Consider the following 23,354-nt stretch of genomic DNA (forward strand, 5'->3'; position numbering starts at 1 on the left):
GTCTTTGTCCTCTATGGACAGGTGGGACCTTAAAGGATCATGTGTCTCTGTCCTCTGTGGACAGGTGAGACCTTAAAGGAACATGTGACTCTGTCCTCTGTGGACAGGTGGGACCTTAAAGGAACATGTGACTCTGTCCTCTGTGGACAGGTGGGACTTTAAAGGATCATGTGTCTTTGTCCTCTATGGACAGGTGGGACCTTAAAAGGTTATGTGACTCTGTCCTCTATGGACAGGTGGGACCTTAAAGGAACATGTGACTCTGTCCTCTGTGGACAGGTGGGACCTTAAAGGATCATGTGACTCTGTCCTCTATGGACAGGTGGGACTTTGTGTGCGGTGCTCAAGCAACAGGCCGTAATACCTCAGTAACCCCCCCCCCCCTCCCCACCCCCCAGCAGGCCACCCTCCCCTCCACCTTGCCCTCCACCCTCCCCTCCACCTTGGCCTCCACCCTTCCCTCCACCTTGGCCTCCGCGCTCCTTCTCATCCCGTGATGCTGCCAGACATCAATCACCACTCCTCCACATGTCCTGCTGCACTGTACGAAAGGGAAAAAGCTCCCCATTGTACAGGAACCAGCACCGCTATTGATTTCCGTCGGCCTACTCCCCCCCCCCCCGCCCCCCACCACCCCACCCTCCTCCCTCCTCCCTCCTCCCCCAGCCTCTCAGCCTCCCTCATCCTCACTTGGACTGCAGCAGAGAGACCGCTGCGCCGCAGGAGACGAGGACCGAGATGCTCTGCGTCCCCGCCGCCGTGTAGAAGCGCGTCGCTCGGGTGCGACGCGCCGCGTCCTCTGCAGCCTGTGAGTATCTCGTCTCTTGTGTTAAATGTGCCGAACTGCGACTCCATCTGCCTCCGCTGAGGAGTCAAACATAGATCGCATCTTCATCCGCCTTTACTTTCAGGGGGAGCGTTAGAGGAGATGTCAGTATCACCTTAAATGATTAAAATGCTCTTTTTTTTTTACCCCCAACGGTAATAAAATGAGCATCAAAGTCCCCGCGCGCGTGATTGACGGAAAAGTTGCGGAACTTTCTTCTGAGAGTTGTCCGTCATTAAGAATTATTAAGAAAACATCACCATCAAATATCAAATCGGGTTCAGTCACTTTCCCGTCCAGATGACAGGTGTGCGTGCGCATGTGTGTGTTGTGTGCGTGCGTGCGCATGTGTGCGTGTCTGCGGCGATGATATCTCCCTGACGGGCTCAGTGGTCGTGGAAACATGAGCTGGCACCCCCAACACGCGCGCGCGCCCGGGTGACGGAGCCCCCCCGGTGCTTTCCCGTCCGCGCACGTGCAGCTGCATGATAAATGTGAAACTTCATCATGCAGAACTCCGACTGCAACGCGCGGCGGGAGGAGAGGAATTGATTTCCAGGCAACAGGACAGCACGAAATGTAATTACGACACGCGACTTGCGTCAAAAGCCCACGCGCGCTCCGCCGGCCGCGTGCGCCGGGTCGGCTGCAGCGGTGCATGCGCCCTGCAGGCCGAACAAAGAGGAGGCAAAATGCGGGGATGGACGAGCGCTGCAAGGAGCAAACTGAACGGAAAGTTCAAAGATGGTGAAATATGACCGGGGCCTGTTCTCTGAGGGTGTGTTCAGTAGGTGGATGTTTGCCTGAGGCCCGCATGGAGACCTGCATGTGTTTGCTTTGGCTCAGCACACGACAATGCACCTGTTTGACCATTTATTGTGGCTGTGTTTGTTATCTCTGCGTCATCAAAACACAAAAGAGGAGCTGGGATCTGCACGACGTGTCATGATGATGGCCGGGACTGAAAGACACAATCCTATCGGCCGATCGCCGCCGGGGAAGAGAAGAGAGAGATGAACATCGTGAAATGCAAACCTAAAAAGAGAACTTTTGTGACGATGACGAAACGATGGTTTCAACAATGTGGTTCTTGTTGGGAGTTAAGTTGAGCGTCACTCCCCTCCAGTCTTAACAGTCTCGAAAACTATTTTTCTCAAAGTTTACCCAACATATTGGCGGGTAACTTGAAGGAACCGTGTGTGGCACGTGGCGCCATCTAGTGGTGATGTTGCAGATTGCAACAGGCTGACACGTCATCGCTAGCATGATAGCTGTTGGAATACAGCGCCGGACTTCTCTGCAGCCAGTGTTCAGTTTTACCCTTTGGGGCTCCCTTAGGAACTGTGCGGACTCCGTTAAAATAGCAACGGTTCCTTTTTTTAGCTAATAAAAACACGATTGTTTCTATTTAATTCATTTCTGCCAACAGACCCCCTGACATGTGTACGTACTGGCCCTTTAAGAGGAAAGTTTGCCTCGCTTTCTGACGGACAGTAGAATGAGGATTAAAAAAAGAAATGAATGAAATCTTCACTTGATGTCTGAATGGGTGTTAAGGTTTCGGAAGCTCTCGAGGGAGGACTCAATCCTTTGTTCTCGTCCCGGCCGGAAACGAGGACACGAATGAGTCAATTCGTTTAAATTCAAAAATCAAAAGTTATTTAATAACTGAACAACGTAATAGGGATTACAATTACAAAGTGAAATACTAAGCGAACAGTGGAATATTTCGCGAAATAGAGAATCCTCTGAGCAAGTCTGAAGTGACTTATCAACGCGGCTGCAGGAGAAGTTCTAACAGTCTTTTCCCCGCTTTGGTCCTTTGAAACCTCTTGAGGTGTGTCTTCCTTGGTGCATTTGAATATCATTGGCCTCTTCTCCAAAGGGTCACCTCCTCCATTGTCCCTTCCACGTTGAGGTGTGAAGCTGCAGCTGTAACCTGAAACCTCTCTGTCCTATCTGTCCCTCACACTCCAATGCACTCAATGCAGATAAAGTGGCTTTATGCCTCAATGAGTGAATTTAACAAAGCATACATTGTTTAAGTCTTCATCTTATAACTAGTACACTTTCATTACAACAACCCATCACTAATGATCACCGTTCATCACACTTCGTCATAAGATCTAAAACAGTTCATGTGGTTCAATTCTCAAGACATTTGCCTCAGTCGGCTGCCTTACATGAAGTTGTTCATTTTATTACCTGACAGGAGAAAAAACTCCCAAAAAACCCTTTTTGGGGATAAAATTGGGAGAAATCCATAAAGAACGGCAATTGGCATCCGTCCCCAGGTTTTAACATCACATTGTGACAGAATGTTAAAGTGTACAGTGTTTATATGATTTAAATGACTATGAATTGTGTTTGATTGAAATTGCATTCACTTCATCTAACATGTTAATGTAATAACTAATATCTAACATCACACAAACTACAATTCTAACACTAAACATTATTACACGTACTATAATTCCCTGACTAGGGGTGCACTTCTGGCTTAAATCCCTAACATGGGGCAAAGAGATGTAAAGTAAAAAACACAACAGACACACAGACACACTTTCACAGGGAGCCCCAAAGCAGCTGCACAAACTCCAGCAGCCTGTAAAAAGCTCACACCCGTCATTATGCACGAGCAATCAGGCAGGTGTGTGTGTGTGTGTGTGCGTGTGCGTGTGTGAACATCCAAGTTAGCGCTGCGTCGTTGGACAGTTCCCTTTGCAGCAGTGCGTTTGTGAATTTATGAATGTCTGTGTTTGTGAGCTCCGAGCCGTGCTGCTGTATAACGTGTGTGTGTGTGTTCATTACTTCAATGCTCCACTGCTTCAGCAGCCTCACCAGGCTGCTGCTCTTAAACTGCTTCCTCATCAGTCCTCAAAAGTTCATTTTCTGATATTTGAGTACCAAATATGAGCTGCATTCAGTTTGAAGAATCGGCCTCTTCCTCTGTTCATTCCACCGGGTAACAACGTTATTTTCACCTCTTTTCTTGAGCCCACGCGAATCTGCCGTTAACTCTGGATGAAAACTTGTGCGCCCACAGGGAAGCTTAACCTTTAAATCCAGATTGTTGTGTCAAGTTTCTCCACGAGTCTCGAGCTTCGGTGATTTGCCTTTTGACATTCTGCGGACGAGCGGCTCGCAGATTAAAGGGTTGATGAAAAGCAACGTTTTCATTATATTGAAACTCTGGTTTGCTGTAGTCGACCCTTTTTCACCGCGGCTGCTCCTTTATATCTCAAACCGTCAAAGTGAGCTTGAATGTGCAGGTGCTTTTTTAGAGAGTGAACCCGCTAAAATGGCCGATAGACTTCCCTTCGCCATGTTTGCGTGGCTGCTAGTCCTTCCTGTCACCGCTGCAGAGTCGTTTGTCTCGCCAATGGATGCGGAATCGAACCGTTTCCATGGGAGACAGATGCTAGCAGGTGATGTCACATTAAGCTGTTTGATGATTACAGGAGGTCCGGTGTTATTTCTGTCCACACTTAAACCTCATCTGCTGAGCTCGGCGTGTGCTTTTATCCTCGCCGTGTGCATCGACTGGCCTCCCACTGCAGCCCCCCCCCCCCCCCCCCCCGGTGGGGCCCCTGCAGAGCGCCCCGTCGGCCTCATGCACACAGCGCTCACGTGCACATGCAGGATCTCCGTGCCGGCACGCGGAAAAAAAACGTTCAGAGAAACTTTTATCGGAGCATCCTGCAGGAGACGCCACCTCGCCGTCCTCGTGCGCAGCGCGGGCGTGTGTCTCAAGCAGAGCGTGTTTTTGTGCGTGAATGATTAATGAACGTAGCTGGATGGCATCAGCGGGCCGTGACAGCACGCGAGGAAATGGCTTCTCTCTCTCTGCTGATTCAGAGCTCTTTTTTTCCGCTGATTGCCAGAATCACATCATGAGGGCGCCGTTGAAATAACCCCAATCACAGCATCGCAGCAGAAGGCGAGTCGCCATCAAAGGGAAGGGAATAAAAGCGGCCATGAGTGACATTAGCTCGCCTGTTTCAGGGGGGATGTGGGGGAGGCCAAGTCTGCGGGTTGAAATGCGGCCGCTTGTTGTGTAACGTCTTACGTCGGCAGAACGGGTTTCTCCGAAGCGGGACGGGACATTTAGACATTGAAGATTCCTCTCTTTGGTTCAAAGGGGATGGAAGGACTTTGAAATGTCAGCATTGATGACTCGGAGGAGGAGCGGTTTGCTCATTACGAATAACGAAATGTCAACAGGAGACGGGTATCCTCCATTTTTTATACAAGACGAGATTCCAGTCGCACTCGGGTGAGAGAGACGAGAGGACGGAGGGAGAGAGAGAGAGAGAGAGAGGGGAAACCATCATGGAGGAGGGCGATTGAGACCTGGGATTACGCACCAAACCTGCCCGCCTGTTATGCACCATTGTTCGTATCGCCTCCGTTGTAAGGGGTCCTCTCAGGGCTGCGGCGCAGCGAGCTGATTGGCTGATCTTCGTCTCAGGCCGGCGGCGCAGAAACCCTCAGAGCATCATCAACGTTCACATCGCAGAGTTCGACCGCTTAGTCTCCAGATGTCGAGCGCTGAGCCGCAGGGGCAGGAAATGAGTTGGGGGGGGGGGGGGGGGGTTTGGGGGGAGGAATGTGTAACCCGCATTGTCGTGCGTTGTGTCGTGTCGAGGTTTTCTTTGCGTTTTCTGTCACGTGACCACGCCCACTTTAATTTTCTTGAAAGATGCTGTAACAGATTTTCTTTTGGCCACCTGTTGGAAGCAGAAACCAAAGTGTTTGTTTTATTGACTCTGCTGAAGCCGCATGGCGGTGATGTTCTTTCACATCCATGGCCGGGGGGCCGGGGGAGCCGGGGGGGGGGAGTCGGCGTCTCATCATGTGGTCGTGCACAAAGTTACTTGGAGCACATTTCCCACCTCATTTATTGCTGCACTGCACCAAAATCTCTGGGGCTGCTTTACGTCGCTGTGGAGCGCCGGCGCCTAAGTGCAAATAACAGATCCCAGCTGATGTTTTATCTCGTCGCGCAGAGCAAAGGTGAGCAGAAGCTCCGTAGATCAACCTGCCACAGTCTATCCGGAGCCCCGCGGCCTGCGCGCTTCCCCCTCCACAGAGACAGCGGCGCGATGAGCAGATTATGTAGAACGCCGTCGCACCGAGTCGTGTGCATATGAATCACTACACTGATATCACTGTGTCTGATATATGTGTTGGGGGGGGGGGGGTATATCAGCAGAAGCCTCTTCCCCTTGGGATCAATAGATAGATGCATTAAACGGTGAAGACGCAATGCATCATTTGCGCCATGTTTTTTTTGGGCTCAGTTCCAATCAAAGTATTAACGGTGGATTTTGTCCGATACTTATATTTATATTTATTCAACTTAAACGTAACCAAAAACCTTGGCCGTGTCGACCCAGCGGGGAACGTGGTCCAGGCATGAATGAGGTTTGAGGGAAAACGTGTTTCAAACGGACCGATTGCTGCATGTCAGATGATCTTAGATAAGCTCACACGTGTGTGCAGAACAAGTGATGCAGATCTCAACCAACCAACAAGTTAAAGCCTTTCCCAGTTTGTTTTCAGTGAATCTTTGCTGTCTCAGGCATCTCCACTCGGTAGATTGCACTTGGCACCAGCTTGGTAGCCTCGTTGCCAAAATGCTCCTTTAGTGATTTGAAGTAATTGAGGCCGCTGTTAATCACGCTAAACTTGCCTTTCTCTTTCTGCCCCTCAGGCTGCTGGTCTCGTGGGCTCTGACGGGGTCAAGGATCTTTTCCAATTCAGGATCAACCATCTCCATTTGAGTGCTGTCTGGCTGCTCCACATCCAATGGAATTAGACATCAATACCTGATCAATACTTAGTGTTCTGGCCGCTGAGAAATAAGCTGCTTTGAGTGTGAGACTAGAAGACCAGAGAGAGGAAACCGGCACCTTACCTGCCGGAATAAACCTGAATCGATTTGACCTGAAAGGCTTTAGGTGACAAATCTCTCCCTTCCAACATGGATGAAACGCACAACAACAGGACGGCCTTGGCCAAAGGCGCCAAGGACATCGCTAAAGAGGCGAAGAGGCACGCCGCCAAAAATATCGGCAAAGCCGTGGACCGCGCCGCCAACGGGTACTCGGCCAGCCGCAGCTACGACCGCTTCCAGAACGCCGACGACGAAGGCGAGAGCGCCTACGGCCGGCCGGACGGCCGCCACCCCGACCACGTGGCCAACGGCGCCGACGGCGAGGAGGGGGAGGACGACGGGGCCTCCAGCGACGCCACGGAGGGCCACGACGACGAGGACGAGATCTACGAGGGCGAGTACCAAGGCGTGCCGGCCCGGGGCGAAGGTCAGGCGGCGGCGGCGGCGGGCCAGCCGGTGTGCGACAGCGCGAAGAGCCGCAATGAGCTGGAGAGCGAGAGGCGGTCGGACGAGGAGGAGCTGGCCCAGCAGTACGAGCTCATCATGCAGGAGTGCGGCCACGGGAGGTTCCAGTGGCAGCTGTTCTTCGTCCTGGGGCTGGCGCTCATGTCGGACGGCGTGGAGGTGTTCGTGGTGGGCTTCGTCCTGCCCAGCGCCGAGACGGACATGTGCGTCCCCAACTCCGGCGCCGGGTGGCTCGGTGAGTCTCTGACATCACTGCTGTGGCTACGGAGGGGCCCTTCTCCCCTCTAACACACCCCCTCTTCTCTCCAGCAGCTTCCTAACGTGAGCGACGGGGTCCGAGAGCAGTTTTGTTCGCATCGGAGATTTTTGCTTTTTGCTCTTCTTGGTTTGAGCCTCTGTTGCAAAAAGCTGATGTCATGTATCCTTGCAACAATCAGAGCGTAGCAACTTTGATATTACCGCCGTGCTAGCTGCTCTGTGACGCCGCAATGCTAATGTATGCGCGCTAACATGCTTGCACCAACAATGCTAATGGGCTGACGTTGAGCAGGTGTAGCGTTTACACTGTTTGTTCACGTTAGCATGCAAAAATGTGCTAATTGGCACCAAACCCAGAGTTAAGATGGCCGACATTGTCGTCCCAGTGACCGCTGTTGGCCGTGTAGTTAATGTTGTAGAGTAAGACGGTTTTGAATCAAATTGTCAGTGGCACCGGACGGCCCCACATTCACAGGCCGTACACCCGGAGGAAGCAGCTCACAGTCAGCATGCATATTTATTCAGAGAGAATCAGTCCTCCAACAGCGTGTTCTAAAAAGAGAGAAAAGGATCCTTACAATCCGTGTGAAGTCACAGGTTTGGGGGGTTTGTGGTATTTGAGCAGCTGTTGTTTACGACGTGCAGCGCTGCACACGCAGGCGCATGCGACTGTAACGCCGGTGCTTTTGGAGGGTTTTCACCGGAGGGTTGTCATGGCACCCGGTATTTGGATCCTTGAGCAGGAGGTGTGTTTATCTGTGGATGGATTCCTCCCACACTAAAAGGGAGGGTTGTGTGTTTGTGGGCCACTAGTGTGTCTGTACGAGCAATTCAGCCTCATTCTTTGCCTCTCTAATACAAAAAAAAGCCCATATTTGTGTCCTAATGTGTCCATTAAAGCGGTTTATTTTTACAGCCCAACTCAATGTGCTTTCAAAGATCAGTCAAAGATCTTAATGAACAAAAAAAATTAGATAAAACAATGTTACATTTAACCCTGAAAAGTGAATAACACCATACTGGTTTAAGTAGTAACAAAAAGGATTCTGAGAGTAAATGTCTTCTTAAACTCTTTAAACCTAAAAGCTTTGAGAAAGGATCAATACTTTTAATCGTTTAATCGTACCCTCCGAAATACCGATTAAAAGATTGTGTCAGATGTCTTCTGCTACATGACGGCGTGCTTTTCTCACCCGATACGGAACGCTTAACAGGTCCATTTTATGTGAGTAGGATGATTTATTATTCACCCGTATTCTGACTCATCTCTCAGTGGGAGACAAGAGGGAGAGAACAGCAAGAGTGAGTCATTTTAGCAGCTCGCTCACACACCACATTAGTAGAGAACGTGTGTGTGTCTGTGTGTGTGTGTGTGTGTGTGTGTGTGTGTGTGTGTGTGTGTGTGTGCTGACGTGTGAATGTAGTTAAGGCTCAGAAACACAAAGCAGCATAAATGTTCACGATGTTAACTGGAATCAATCAAGTCATTTCCTCATAGACCTCTATGGGACCAGAGGAGTCGCCCCCTGCTGGTCGGCAGTGAGAATGCAGGTCTTAGACGTCGCTCTGGTGCCCACACGCAGGAAACTCTCGCTCCGCTCATTGGAACCATCAGATGGACACTTTCCGTTGTCTGTTCTTGTTCCCGGATTCGCTTCAGCTGAGCAGTCAATAAGATTGATTTCTCTGATGGAGGGGCTCCGCCCCCCCGTCGGGGGCCGGTAAGTGTGGTAAAGCCCCCTAAAATGAGTCCACAGACGCTCACTGACGGGTCAACAGGTCGCAGCCTCTTCTAGAGATCAAGTGTGTGTGTGTGTGTGTGTGTGCTTTGTGTATTTTTTATTTTAGAATGATCTACTACAGATGAAGTACTTAATTGCAAGTCCTGCGTTTAAGATGTTACAGTTTTGAGAAGGTACAGAAGTATTATCAGCAACATGCACCTTTAGTATCAAAAGTAAAAGTACTCGTTATGCGGACAAAAGCGTTTTGTTACGTTATTTTGTTCATATCACTGAACATATTATATCACATGATTTAGTTTAATGAGGACAAGTTGAGATGCTTTTTACACTTTTATACTGCATTATATATTAGCAGTAAAAGTATAACCTTAACTGATGAGATGTAGAAGTTAGTGTCATAGAATGGAAACACAAAATGTAGAGACAGAAGGACAGAACTTGAGTACCGTATGAAATGTGCTCAATATGCCAAATATTCCACCCAACCGTTTTAAAAAGGAACTAAAATTCTGTGATATTATACTTTCGCATTAACATATTTAATGGACAATGATTAGATTCATCGTCCTCCTTCATTATGAAGCATCTCTCATATTTCTCTCCATAATCTACTCTGAATACCTCCCCCGCTGCCCCCCACCTCAAAAACACATTACAAAAGACGAGATGTTATCCGACTGCGGGTTGTTACGGGTCTTTTCTTCTTCCCTCTCTTACATCTGGAGATCCGGCTCCTGGAGTTAATCTCTGCAGCATTGTGCTTCGCTGCAGTTGAGCCACGGTAGACTGGCTCACGTAGACCCCCACTCCCCCCCGAGGAGGAGCAGCCTTTTATACACACCTCCTCTCTCTCTCTCTCTCACTGCGATCTGCTGTCCTCCGGCCACACGGTGAGCGTCTCGAGTTCTTATTAATCGATGGAAATCTTCTTCTTCTTCTTCTACCTCGTGTTGTTGTGTTTGTCTTCGTTGAGCCATCGTGAGCCGAATCGACAGCTGATGAAAAGGCAAAATAAATCTGACAGACAAATCCAGGCACAGCAACATTCGCCTCCATCTCTTTGGCCCCCCTTTCTGTCCTCTTGCTCCTTCACAATAAAAGCCCCCCGGATGTCCTCACGATCCAACTCAGATCAACCAACCTGAAACATAAACAGAAGTTTGGGAAAGAAATGTTCCCGACTGGCGTCTCACTCACTCCCTACTGTAGCCCACCTGCCAATCAACCTGCGTCCACGGGGAAGCCCCGCCTCATCTCACCAACAGCAGAGAAAACTCTCCGTCTGGGTTCTTTCTGCTGCTTCCTCGTCAACCCCCCAACCCCCCAAACATACGTATTAGCATTTTTATTAGCACGTAGAGTGAAGTGGATTATTTACCGTCGTGACAACCCCCACCTCTCTCCAGCCGCCCCGCCTCCATGCTGCCGGCTGGAGGGCAGCATGGAAGAGAAACGGCCCCCGAGGGACGAACGCGTCCACTTTAGAAAGCAAAGCTTCAACAACTGCAGTTTATAAAAGTGGTTTCTGGCAGTCAAATGTTCATCGTGATGAGAGACACTCACACTCCTTGAGTTACGCTGGTCTTACTTGACAGATGGAATCAGCTGTCAAATGTGGTTTAAGGAAAATCAAGGTTTTCGCTGCACCCGTGCAAACAGAAGGGAGAAAAGAAAGCTGTCGTTGTGCCGTGAGCAGGTGTGGGGAGGTGTGAGCAGGTGTGGGGAGGTGTGAGCAGGTGTGGGGAGGTGTGAGCAGGTGTGGGGAGGTGTGAGCAGGTGTGAGCAGGTGTGGGGAGGTGTGGGAAGGTGTGAGCAGGTGTGAGCAGGTGTGGGAAGGTGTGAGCAGGTGTGAGCAGGTGTGGGCAGGTGTGGGCAGGTGTGAGCAGGTGTGGGGAGGTGTGGGAAGGTGTGAGCAGGTGTGAGCAGGTGTGGGAAGGTGTGAGCAGGTGTGAGCAGGTGTGGGGAGGTGTGAGCAGGTGTGAGCAGGTGTGAGCAGGTGGGGGGAGGTGTGGGAAGGTGTGGGCAGGTGTGAGCAGGTGTGAGCAGGTGTGGGGAGGTGTGGGAAGGTGTGGGCAGGTGTGAGCAGGTGTGGGAAGGTGTGAGCAGGTGTGGGGAGGTGTGGGCAGGTGTGAGCAGGTGTGGGAAGGTGTGAGCAGGTGTGAGCAGGTGTGGGGAGGTGTGGGAAGGTGTGAGCAGGTGTGAGCAGGTGTGAGCAGGTGGGGGAAGGTGTGAGCAGGTGTGAGCAGGTGTGAGCAGGTGTGAGCAGGTGGGGGAAGGTGTGAGCAGGTGTGAGCAGGTGTGGGGAGGTGTGGGAAGGTGTGAGCAGGTGTGAGCAGGTGGGGGAGGTGTGGGAAGGTGTGAGCAGGTGTGGGGAGGTGTGGGGAGGTGTGGGAAGGTGTGAGCAGGTGTGAGCAGGTGTGGGCAGGTGTGGGAAGGTGTGAGCAGGTGTGGGGAGGTGTGGGGAGGTGTGGGAAGGTGTGAGCAGGTGTGGGAAGGTGTGAGCAGGTGTGGGGAGGTGTGAGCAGGTCATGCCTCCCCGGCCGACCCTTCTACTCATCAGACGTCTTCCGTCCACTCAGAAAGCGACGTTACATCTGAGCTGCTTATCGAACATTCTATGTTCTGCAAAACAACAGAAACACTTACTCCTCTGAGGCGCTTGGAAAGCACCACTTAAAGCTTCATCCGATGTTTATCTGTGTGTGTGTGTGTGTGTGTGTCTGTCTAATGCAAGACTGATGCATCCTAGACTACGAAGAACTACAATGCCACCGGCTGTTAAATCGGACACTATAAAGATGCCGGTAGCACTGTGCCGCGCCCCGTGGAATGAAGGATTGGATGCAAACCTCTTCCCAGGTTTCATGTGCCAACGCCCCCCTCTGTGTTCCCAGGGAGCATCGTGTATCTGGGGATGATGTTCGGCGCCTTCTTCTGGGGCGGCCTGTCGGACCGGGCGGGACGCAAGCAGTGCCTGCTCATCTCCCTGTCCGTCAACGGCTTCTTCGCCTTCCTGTCCTCCTTCGTCCAGGGCTACGGCATGTTCCTCGTGTGCCGCATGGTGTCCGGCTTCGGGTGAGTCCTCCTCCGCTTCGTCTGCAGGAGAAACGTCGACGTTATATATAAAACACACCACTGCCATGGTGTGATTGAGAGGTGCAGCCCTGGACGGTCCAGTCTGTTCTCAGCAGCCTCCGTAAACCCAAAACAAACCGCTTAATGGCTTCGCGTTACATTTTTAATGAGGAGCTTGAGCTTTTATGTCATCACTTAAATCTCAATCTGCTTACACGTGTGTGAGCTCATCGGGGTTCAAGAGATTCGTGGTTCCACTTTGGGAATATGTTCCACTTTCAAACGCTGGGATGAGACTTTTGCATGTTTAACAAAATTCTGCTTGTCTCATTGACATTCCTCCCTCGCCTCATTAACTTCCATTAGACACGGAGGCCAAATAGAGAAAAAAGAGATTCAAACTTTGTGTTCGGCTTCGCGGTCTCCAACGCAGTTTTTCACTAAAGGCACAAACAAATTGGAATCTACGTTCAGGGATATTTCCGGCTGAAAGTCACTTTTAAAGTTAGAATTTTAGAATTCAGGCCTGATTCCGTCACATGACGAGCTCACGGATTGTTTTCTTCCCGCCTGCAGGATCGGGGGGGCGGTGCCCATCGTGTTCTCCTACTTCGCGGAGGTTCTGGCTCGGGAGAAGAGAGGAGAGCATCTGAGCTGGCTGTGCATGTTCTGGATGATCGGAGGGATCTACGCCTCCGCCATGGCCTGGGCCATCATCCCGCACTACGGTGAGTGAATCGACCAACCAGCCGGTGGCCCGACACCGACCCACCAGGCGGCTTGCGTGGTGGGGTTGGATTGGGAGAGGCCCCGCTGGGCGCGGAGGAGCACGGAGCAGGTGGCGGTGTGGGTGGAGGCCCACACAGAACACGTGGAGGCCTTTTTATAGTCGGCAAGCTGTTTCGCTGGTCTTTGTCCGGCCGCAACGGGGCGGAAATCTTCACACGAGGTCCAGGAGCCGCGGCGTCTTTGTCGGAGGTGAAAACGTAACGGGTCGTAGCGAGGGAGGATAAAAACAGAGAGAAGGGAGGAGGTGTGACATCAATCTGTAGGGGAGGAGAGAGGAGCAGAGGAAGAGATTAGGAGGACCAGGTTGATTTATGTGGCCGGTGTCACGGGTAATCGAAAGGTGAGGGGACACGGCCGAGCGAAGAGGGAGGAGGGGGAGGAAGATACCAGCGTAAAGGGGAGGATGAGGGAAGAGGAAAGGTTTCTTTGTTGGCCTTTTTTACAGGGCTGCTGTGTCCGTCATCAGGACAAAGTCTCTCCTCAGAGTGTCTGACTCTACGATGTGTGCTAATTAAGTCTCGAATAAAGTCATGACCCCAGAAAACTCGTTCTCTGCAGGAAAAAAAGCCTCTGTCTGCTGGGATTAGGCCTCTCGTAGAGTTCTCATCGTGCAGAACACCGCGTTCACTCACTTCAAACGCGGCTGTTGTGCAGAGAAAATGAAGATTGTAATATAACTGCTGCTTCTTCTTCTTCTAAATCAACCGGACGGAGCCAAACATCTGCTTCCTTCCGTTCACTTGACATTCGTGTTTGAGTTGAAATCGGATGTAAATACACTTTTACTTGGTAAATAAGTGAATAGGCACACAACACAATACAAAGCCATGTCACCATAGATAAAATTACCATCCACCATCCACTGCTGGTCTGTTTGACTCTAAACGGACCATAATTTACTAAATGAACATCATTCTGTTTTAAAGAAGACTTGAAACTAGAGACTGAGACCATAAACTCATGTTTACAATGTTTACTGAGGGAATAAATCAAGAGAGAAGTAGAGTCATTTCCTCATAGACGTCTATGGGAGCAGAGGAGTCGCCCCCTGCTGGTCACTACAGAGAAGCAGAGTCATTTCCTCATAGACGTCTATGGGAGCAGAGGAGTCGCCCCCTGCTGGTCACTACAGAGAAGTAGAGTCATTTCCTCATAGACGTCTATGGGAGCAGAGGAGTCGCCCCCTGCTGGTCACTACAGAGAAGTAGAGTCATTTCCTCATAGACGTCTATGGGAGCAGAGGAGTCGCCCCCTGCTGGTCACTACAGAGAAGTAGAGTCATTTCCTCATAGACGTCTATGGGAGCAGAGGAGTCGCCCCCTGCTGGTCACTACAGAGAATGCAGCTTTAAAGGACATAAACTGCAGTTTAATACTACATGTCCCAGAATGCTGTGGGCTGCAAACACTAGGAAATGCATCCTAAGATGTGTCTGTTCACATGGCAAACAACAAACTCACGTTATTGTCATTAAGAAAGAGTCGACTTCTGCTGCGTCATTGTGCTGCTGGTGCACGCAGAATACTCAATGACACAACACAACCGGCCTGAAGGGACAGGATTTTTTTATCTTGTCACGCACATTTGTCCCTTTTTTTAGGGATGTGTCTAAAGATCCATATTCAGACTCGTCGCATAATCGATGCCGATTGATTAGACGCCAGAACGTGTTCTTTGAAGACGCGGCGGCGTGTTGCCAGGAGGTTCTGCCGCAGTGCTCACCGCATCGACCGATGGGCAAAGGCCAGAAATCTGTGTGTGTGTGTGTGTGTGTGTGTGTGTGTGTGTGTCATTCTGTTATTCAGATTTTAAGAACGAAAACTGTGTTTTATTTCGTTTCGTGCGTGACGTCCTGTGAGATGAAAGCTGGATTCGTCAGTTTGCCTTTCTGTGTTTTCACTAACACACCGTTGCCTTAAAATGTGTGTGTGTGTGCGTGTGTGTGTTGAACAATGGCCAAGGACAACGTGTGTGTGTGTGTGTGTCTCAGCCGTGCTCACTTACTGAAGAATAGGTACATAAATCTTGCTGAGTATCGGAATCAGCCGGCCGTCTCCTGCACTCCATTAAAGCCATAATCCCCCTAATGAAGTTTGCACTGGTTCAGGCCGGAGCAGCACCACACACACACACACACACACACACACACACGCACACGATGCATCAGACAAACACAGAAGACTTTCACCCAGTGAACCGGCGCTGTGGTCCCACGTGTTTGTGTGCTCGGCGCAGGCTGGAGCTTCAGCATGGGTTCGGCGTACCAGTTCCACAGCTGGAGGGTGTTCGTGGTGGTGTGCGCGCTGCCGTGTGTGTCTGCAGTGGTGGCTCTGACGTTCATGCCCGAGAGCCCTCGCTTCTTCCTGGAGGTAAGAGGGGGGGGGGGGCATCGCGGTGCACTCTTATGTACTCATGATCTAAGTATCTAATACTGATCCAGTATTTTCTGACTTTCGTTAAAATAAATACATTGGATGCTGAGTCATGAATTGCATTTTTAACTTGTATTTTATTTATTGTTTTGAAAGTTTCTGCTTGAGGTGACAGATTTAGATTTATTGTTCGATTGACCTGAGAATCACACCTTTTCTGTTATTATTCTGGATCACAGTAACTCGGGGCCTGATTGATTTCCGTGTCACGCACATAACGATGCGAGACCCTCGTGGGTTTTTAAAAGACACCACAGGTGCTGCTGCAGGAGTAAGTAGTTTATTTTAACGACGGGACCACATTTATTTTCATTTTATTCTGCCTTCCCTCCCGGGGCAAAAAGCAAAAGATGACTGTACACACAAGAGGAGGACACTTTGTCCCTTATTTCCTCCGGGGTGGCCCAGTAAAACACAACCGTGCAGCTCATTCTCAATGAAAGTCCGTCCTCCTCCGCAGGGACACAAAGGTCCGTCTCTAGTCTTCAGCTGTTGGCTTTACTTCCAAACAGGGAAGAGAATACTTTCATACCAAATACACAAGTTGTGTCCCAGAATGCCGCAGGCCGCACGTGACTCAGGCCAGAAATGAGCTACAAATAGGTTTTATTTGCTCAGAAATATGAACGCAAACACGACGATGTAAATTTAAACAAAGCCACATCTGGATGAGGCCCTGACGTGTGTCCGTGTCCCTCAGACGGGTAAACACGACGAGGCCTGGATGGTGCTCAAGCACATCCACGACACCAACATGCGAGCCCGCGGGGAGCCGGAGAGAGTCTTCACTGTGAGTACCCCCCCCCCTCTCCTCCTCATCATCATCCCCCCCCCCAGTCATTCCTCTGACGGGGCGGTGTCGCCCCCTGCAGGTGAACAGGATCAAGGTGCCCAAGCAGCTGGACGAGCTGGTGGAGATGCACAACGAGTCGGCCAACGCGGCGCTCAAGGTCCTCCTGAAGATCCGGACCGAGCTCCGAGCGGTGCGCCGCTTGCCTGTTTTCAACCCGCCCGGGTTTCTTTTATTCCCGTTTTTCTCTTGAGAATATTTCGATTAAAAGTGAAAGTATTTTCCCCCTTTGATCACAGATCTGGTCGACGTTCATGAGGTGCTTCGACTACCCGGTGAGAGACAACAGCCTGAAGCTGGCTGCGGTCTGGTTCACGCTGTCCTTCGGGTGAGAGAACCTCTGCAGCAGATGTTCCGTCACTTGAGTCCTGCTGATGAATGCGGACGGGTCGGACTGGAATGAGAACCCGATCTGATTTGATTTGATCCAGTTCGCACCTGTTTGGACGTTTGAGCCAAAACGACGAGTCTTGAGAATGAAAATAGACTCAAGCTGGTTTATTACGAGGAACACGGTTCATTTTGTGCTGAATCAGGTTTTTTTTAAATCATTTGTTCTCGAAGCATCTCGTCCTCTCTCCGTTTGTGCTTCACCTCACGCCTCGATTATAAACTAGCTTCACCTCTGACACCACCCTCAGCCAATTACAGCACCACCCCGACCCATGTGACCCTCTGCTGACAGGCACACAGTTAATTGGACCCTGGTCCACATCTGGGCCTCTGCCCTGAAAATGTCATGACGACGCTAAAAGGTCTGCAACTAATGTGTGTCTGCCATAAAAAGAGAACCTTTGTGATTCATTATGTGTAAATACGTTACTGGTTAAACGGCACAACATTAAGATGATGGTGTTCAATGGATTCAAACACAAGTTTGGGGCTTTTTTGGGGAAGAATCTAACCAGACTTCTATATATTTACCCAACTGAAAAACAACCACACAAAACTGATGTTTTGACACATTTTATTTTAGCAAACAGTTGTAACAATAAACTGTAATCATCATCATTAATTCTCCCCCAAGATCCCAAACGTTTAGTTTGACGCTTAATTAAGACGAAGCGTCTCCCTTTTCTGATTAACAGGTACTACGGACTCTCTGTGTGGTTCCCCGACGTCATCAAGCACCTCCAGGCCGACGAGTACGCCTCCAGGGTGAAGATCCACAGCAACGAGCGCCTGGAGGACTTCACCTTCAACTTCACCCTGGAGAACCAGATCCACAGGAACGGGGTCTTTTTAAATGACAGGTGAGAAAAAAGGAAAAATCCCCCCCCCCCCCCCCCCAGTGGGTCCGGCTCCTTCGGGCGAACGGGCCGGTGCTTAAGAAAAGCCTCTCGTCCCGCGGTGTGACGGCGCTGCGATCCGTCATTCTGCAGCCTTCATCTCCCCCAGCGCCAGGAAATTAAAAGCTCTCCCCCCCTCTCCCCCTCTCTCTGTTTTTGTTTTCCTTCCTCTTGCGTGAGAGATGAAATCAAGAACTTGCAGCAGATCAAATGTTCCCTCACAGCTCTCTCGTATTCCTGCAGGGAAGCTACAGGAGGGATGTGTTGTCCTCCAACACGTGGAGAAGGTTGTGTGAGGCCTTTTGTGTCTCCAGGGGGAGAAGCACTGAATGTGTGTCCAATACATTTCAAACTATCCATTAATCATTTAATTCATTAACCACCTCAAACTCATTGTGTTGATTCGTTCTCCTGGTCCTGGTATACGTATGACGAACCCTCTCACCTTCTTCTCCTCACAGGTTCATCGGCATGAAGTTCAAAGCGGTCACGTTCATCGACTCCTCGTTCATCAACTGCTACTTTGAGGACGTCTCCTCCTTAGGATCCTTCTTCAAAAACTGCACCTTTGTCGACTCCTTCTTCTACAACACGGGTGAGTCTTCACCTTCAGGGATCTCCCCACGGTTCCTCAGGCGTTCCTCCCCCTCTCCCCCCCGTGCTATTAACCACACAGCGCTCACTCTCCTTTGCTGACATTGTGGGCTTAACGTGGGAGCTTCAGGGGAACAAAGGGGGTTTGAGCATTTGTTGTGGCCCCGAATTTGCAGATGTCCTGGAAGGAGGCTCTTCATCCCTGATGAAGCGTGCAAAGACGTATTCATCGTTGCTTGTTTTTGCACCAAGTGCCCCGCAGAAGTGCTCATAACATCAAATTAATGGATCCCGGCTGTTACAAAAGTGCAATCCGATGATTCTCGGTCTCCTGACCAGACGAAAACCAGAGCGGGAAGAAAATAAAAGCAGAGAGCAGGAGGAGGAACCGGAGCTGAATCAGACCTAGTGGGAGTTCAGGGTGGGAAAGTAGATCTGGAAAAAGAGCTCAACGTGGAGAGAGTGAGAATGAGAATCGTCTCCATGGGAAATAAAGTCTGTCTGCCGCCGGCAATGTGCCTCTGGAGAGCAGAAGATGGGGGGTCTGTTTCGTTTATTAACACACCCTTTCTATTTGGGGAGAAAACCCACAGACATTTGAATTATTCAGATTATTTAGTACGTTCGGTGAGTATTTTCTGAAACCTGAGGCTGGTTCTTAAAGATCAGGACTAAACTGAGACTAGTTCACATAAAGGATCAGGACTAAACGGAGGCTGGTTTACATAGAGGTTCAGGACTAAACGGAGGCTGGTTCACATAGAGGATCAGGTCTAAACGGAGGCTGGTTCACATAGAGGATCAGGATTAAACAGAGGTTGGTTTGCATAGAGGATCAGGACTAAATGGAGTCTGGTTCACATAGAGGATCAGGACTAAACGGAGGCTGGTTCACATAGAGGATCAGGATTAAACAGAGGTTGGTTTGAATAGAGGATCAGGTCTAAACGGAGGCTGGTTCACATAGAGGATCAGGACTAAACGGAGGCTGGTTTACATAGAGGATCAGGACTAAATGGAGTCTGGTTCACATAGAGGATCAGGACTAAACGGAGGCTGGATCACATAGAGGATCAGGATTAAACAGAGGTTGGTTTGCATAGAGGATCAGGACTAAATGGAGTCTGGTTCACATAGAGGATCAGGACTAAACGGAGGCTGGTTCACATAGAGGATCAGGATTAAACAGAGGTTGGTTTGAATAGAGGATCAGGTCTAAACGGAGGCTGGTTCACATAGAGGATCAGGACTAAACGGAGGCTGGTTCACATAGAGGATCAGGACTAAATGGAGTCTGGTTCACATAGAGGATCAGGACTAAACGGAGGCTGGTTCACATAGAGGATCAGGACTAAACGGAGACTGGTTCACATAGAGGATCAGGACTAAACGGAGGCTGGTTCACATAGAGGATCAGGATTAAACAGAGGTTGGTTTGAATAGAGGATCAGGTCTAAACGGAGGCTGGTTCACATAGAGGATCAGGACTAAACGGAGGCTGGTTCACATAGAGGATCAGGATTAAACAGAGGTTGGTTTGAATAGAGGATCAGGTCTAAACGGAGGCTGGTTCACATAGAGGATCAGGACTAAACGGAGACTGGTTCACATAGAGGATCAGGACTAAACGGAGGCTGGTTCACATAGAGGATCAGGACTAAACAGGTTTCAAACTGAGCTCTCGTCTCTGGCTTTCACAGACATTGACGACTCCAAACTAACAAACTCCAGAGTGATCAACAGCTCGTTCCACCACAACAAGACGGGCTGTCAGATGACCTTTGACGACGACTACAGCGCCTACTGGGTCTACTTCGTCAACTTCCTGGGAACGCTGGCCGTGCTGCCCGGGAACATCGTGTCGGCGCTCCTGATGGATAAAATCGGGCGCCTCAGCATGTTGGGTACGTGGCGACGCTCTCGGGAGGAGCAGCCTCTCCTGCTGCTGTCTGTGCGTGCGAGGCCTGAAGGAGGTGTGGCGCGTGTCTCCCTGCAGGGGGCTCCATGGTCCTGTCGGGCATCAGCTGCTTCTTCCTGTGGTTCGGCACCAGCGAGTCCATGATGATCTTCATGCTGTGCCTCTACAACGGCCTCAGCATCTCCGCCTGGAACTCCCTGGACGTGGTCACCGCCGAGCTGTACCCGACAGACAGGAGGTCAGTCGAGGGAATGCACCGTCATCTGAATCCAGGGGAGGATTGGAATAATAATTATTATAATAATTCATCAACGGGTTTTTTTAAAAGCCAATATGAATAATCTGTGTAATAAATCAGCATAATGGCTTTAGGATCCAGCCCAGTGGCTCCATGGACGTGATAGAAATGCTGATGCTGCTGCTGCCTCGTATTGAAGCTGCTCACTTTGCAACTGATATTATATGATTGAAAAGTCGCTGCGTACTTCTGCTGCAGAACAATTTATTCTTGGGCAATTTACTCCTTCAAAAGATGGATCCTGCAGCACAGAAACCACCTCTCCTTGTCTCCTCGCCTCCTCGTTTCCAGGGGAACGGGCTTTGGCTTCTGCAACGCCATGTGCAAGCTGGCGGCGGTGCTGGGAAACCTGATCTTCGGCTCGCTGGTCGGCATCACCAAGGCCATCCCCATCCTGATGGCGTCCTCCGTGCTGGTCGGCGGCGGGCTGGTGGGGCTCCGGCTGCCGGACACTCGGGCCAATGTGCTCATGTGAAGGCCGGACGCGGAGCAGCACCTTGTGCACCATAAAGATTCAGATTGGACTCCAATGATTCTCAAGCAAGTACCAGCCGAGTGATTATTATTCTGTTGTATCTGAGGGAAACACCTGGTAATTAATGCAGATTAATGAGGTGAGCCGTGGATGTAGAGAGATTAAAACTCTGTACATCAGCCGCTCACCGTCTGTGCCACACCAACGCATGTGTCAAAGCTGAAAAAGGCCCGGGCGTCCCTCCGCCGTCCCCGTCCCCGAACCCCGTCCCCGTCCCCGAACTCCGTCCCAATCCATCAACGGAATAGTTTCACATTTCATTCAAAGGCTCACACTAGCAGCCGGTTAGCTTAGCATAACGACTGGAAGCATGCGGAAACGTCATCAAGTTGCCGTCATATTTAACATATGACCTTCAATGCATGACCTTCGACAGAAGGTCGAGCTATTCCAGATCCTCATCCGGCCTCCTCGGTGTGGTTGTTTATTTCTGTATTTACAGTGTTCATGTTATTGACCTCCGCTTCCACACCTGAGGGTCACAACTCCCCCAGGGTCACAACTCCCCCCACCGGTCGACCCACTTTCAAGCCTTCTTCTGCACGAATGACGACGCCATAATAACGAAGTAAAGAATCTGTTACGATATCGTAGATTAGTCAAAACCGGCAACTCCAGCAGCTGCGTTTCTACAGTGAAAAGAAGTTTACATTCACAGAGCTGCGGGACTGGAACCCTTTGTGTCCGAACGCTTCCTCTCTGGCGTCGTGTTCGTCTCGTGGCACCGCGCTCGCCGCCGAGGGCTTCGCTCTCCCGGTTTAACGCTCTGCTGTCGCTGTCTGACCTCCCGCTCCGTTTTGTCTCCTCCTGCCTCGCTGCTGCTCCTTCTCCCCCGGAACTCAAAGGCCTTTCTCAAATGTCGTGCCTCTCGCTCTCCTTCCGAAACCTTTGCAGGAAGCTTCGCTGCTCGGCGCCGCTGCTTTTGTCTCATCACGTGATAACACTGTGTGCGTGCATGTGTGTGTGTGTGTGTGTGTGTTTTTCGACAAAACAACGTCTTTTGGACCAAAAATTAGTTTCAGAAATATTTAATAAATTCGGGAAATGAGAAGTTTCAACAACGTAGCGACGGCTCAAAGTAACAAAGTAACATAAATGTAACAATTGTCACGACAAGAAAAAACAATTCAACGTTCCCGATGACTTTTTATCCCGGGACACAAACAGTGGTCAGCTGTGTGAAAGTCGTGTGTTTGCTCTCTTAAACGTCCTCAGCTTGTTCGACCCGTCCAGAGGTCTCCAGTGGACATCGCTGCTTGTTGTACGCGTCTCAACGTCTTTCGGTAGCGGTGGCCAGATATTCAAAGTCACTGGTTTACAGAAAATTGCCAACACTTGTTCCTCGAAACTCGAGTGCTTTTCTTGTGCTTCTACTCGAGCAAACTAAATGTTGAATGACTACATGATGGAGTGAAATCAAAAGCCATGCTTAAAGGATCAGTTCACCCAAATCCCAACGAAGCACATAGAGCGGAACGCTCCGTGAGCAGAGGACTACTTTCTCCGCAGAAACGAGATCCGGTAGAAACTCCAGAGGGAATTCTTTGGGTTTTATATTTTACAATGTTGCACCACAAACAGAACTCCACCTGCATCGTAACCAGGTGGAGACGGATATCCGGACACAATACCTGCGTGGCTTCAAACCCACTTAGCTAAATAAGAAAACACGCTTGTTTTTTTGTGATTTGGGTGAACGCAGCTTTTAAAACCTTTAATGAACTAAACTGTTTGCTATGATGTTAAAAATGCATTAGATAATGTGTGAATTATCTATGAAAATGTATGAAAACGCTCACTTTGTTTGTTCAATCATAGAAAAAAGAAAATACAGTTATTCTCAGTTATTTGTGATGCTGTTTGGTGTCAGAAGGCAGCAGTGATGTTCTCTTGCCAGCTATTTCCTCTTTTAGGATGACTAGGATGATTTTTTTCAGACTGGGATGCAGCCGCTTCCATCCGGTTGTCCCGAGGCTTCGCCTCCGTCACCTCCACCTGTGCCCAGCTAACAACCTCCTCCGTCACCCAGAAAGTCCTGCATGTTTGTTACTGAAGTCCTTCTGCTGTGTGTGCGCGTTTTTTATCCATTTTTGGTGTCTTTTGCTGTTGCTCTGCAGGGGGGGGGGCTGTGTGTTGTCTGACTTGTCGTGGAGGTGTTCATCGTACCCAGTTGATTGTGGGTCGTTGTGGAAGGGCATGCTCGTGGTGAGATGACGTGTGTGTTATCCTGTGACCTGTGACCTTGATATGATTTATTTTGATAAGAAAAGGCTCCAGAGAAAGAAAACGGTGGATTCCTCCGCTGTGTCTGCAGGCTGAATAAAGAGTTTAATTTGAACCGCTCTGTGTGTGCGTCCTTACATCCCCAGCAGGGGGCCCCG

At 50.1% G+C, this 23,354-nt stretch overlaps 1 protein-coding gene across 1 annotated transcript; it reads left to right on the forward strand.

Moving 5' to 3' along the window:
- The first annotated feature begins 673 nt into the window (after positions 1-673).
- Positions 674-23,311, forward strand: LOC120831704 (synaptic vesicle glycoprotein 2C). Its single transcript, XM_040197382.2, has 13 exons — positions 674-808; positions 6,543-7,425; positions 12,088-12,268; positions 12,845-12,996; positions 15,293-15,426; positions 16,190-16,279; positions 16,362-16,472; positions 16,579-16,667; positions 17,428-17,592; positions 18,090-18,223; positions 19,923-20,126; positions 20,219-20,378; positions 20,730-23,311. The coding sequence occupies exons 2-13, from the start codon at positions 6,813-6,815 to the stop codon at positions 20,911-20,913; spliced, it is 2,217 nt and encodes a 738-aa protein (XP_040053316.2). The 5' UTR covers positions 674-808; positions 6,543-6,812; the 3' UTR covers positions 20,914-23,311.
- Positions 23,312-23,354: the final 43 nt, after the last annotated feature.

The sequence above is a fragment of the Gasterosteus aculeatus genome, chromosome 14 (genome assembly GCF_964276395.1).
Source record: "Gasterosteus aculeatus chromosome 14, fGasAcu3.hap1.1, whole genome shotgun sequence".
Classification (NCBI taxonomy): Eukaryota; Metazoa; Chordata; class Actinopteri; order Perciformes; family Gasterosteidae; genus Gasterosteus; species Gasterosteus aculeatus.

What these genes read in the sequence shown, in the direction of transcription:
- LOC120831704 (XM_040197382.2), top strand. Translation starts at nt 6,813, where the DNA reads ATGGATGAAACGCACAACAACAGGACGGCCTTGGCCAAAGGCGCCAAG. An exon ending in GGGGTCTTTTTAAATGACAG is followed by an intron (nt 17,593 to 18,089) that starts GTGAGAAAAAAG and finishes TTCTCCTCACAG; the next exon opens with GTTCATCGGCATGAAGTTCA. An exon ending in CTCCTTCTTCTACAACACGG is followed by an intron (nt 18,224 to 19,922) that starts GTGAGTCTTCAC and finishes TGGCTTTCACAG; the next exon opens with ACATTGACGACTCCAAACTA.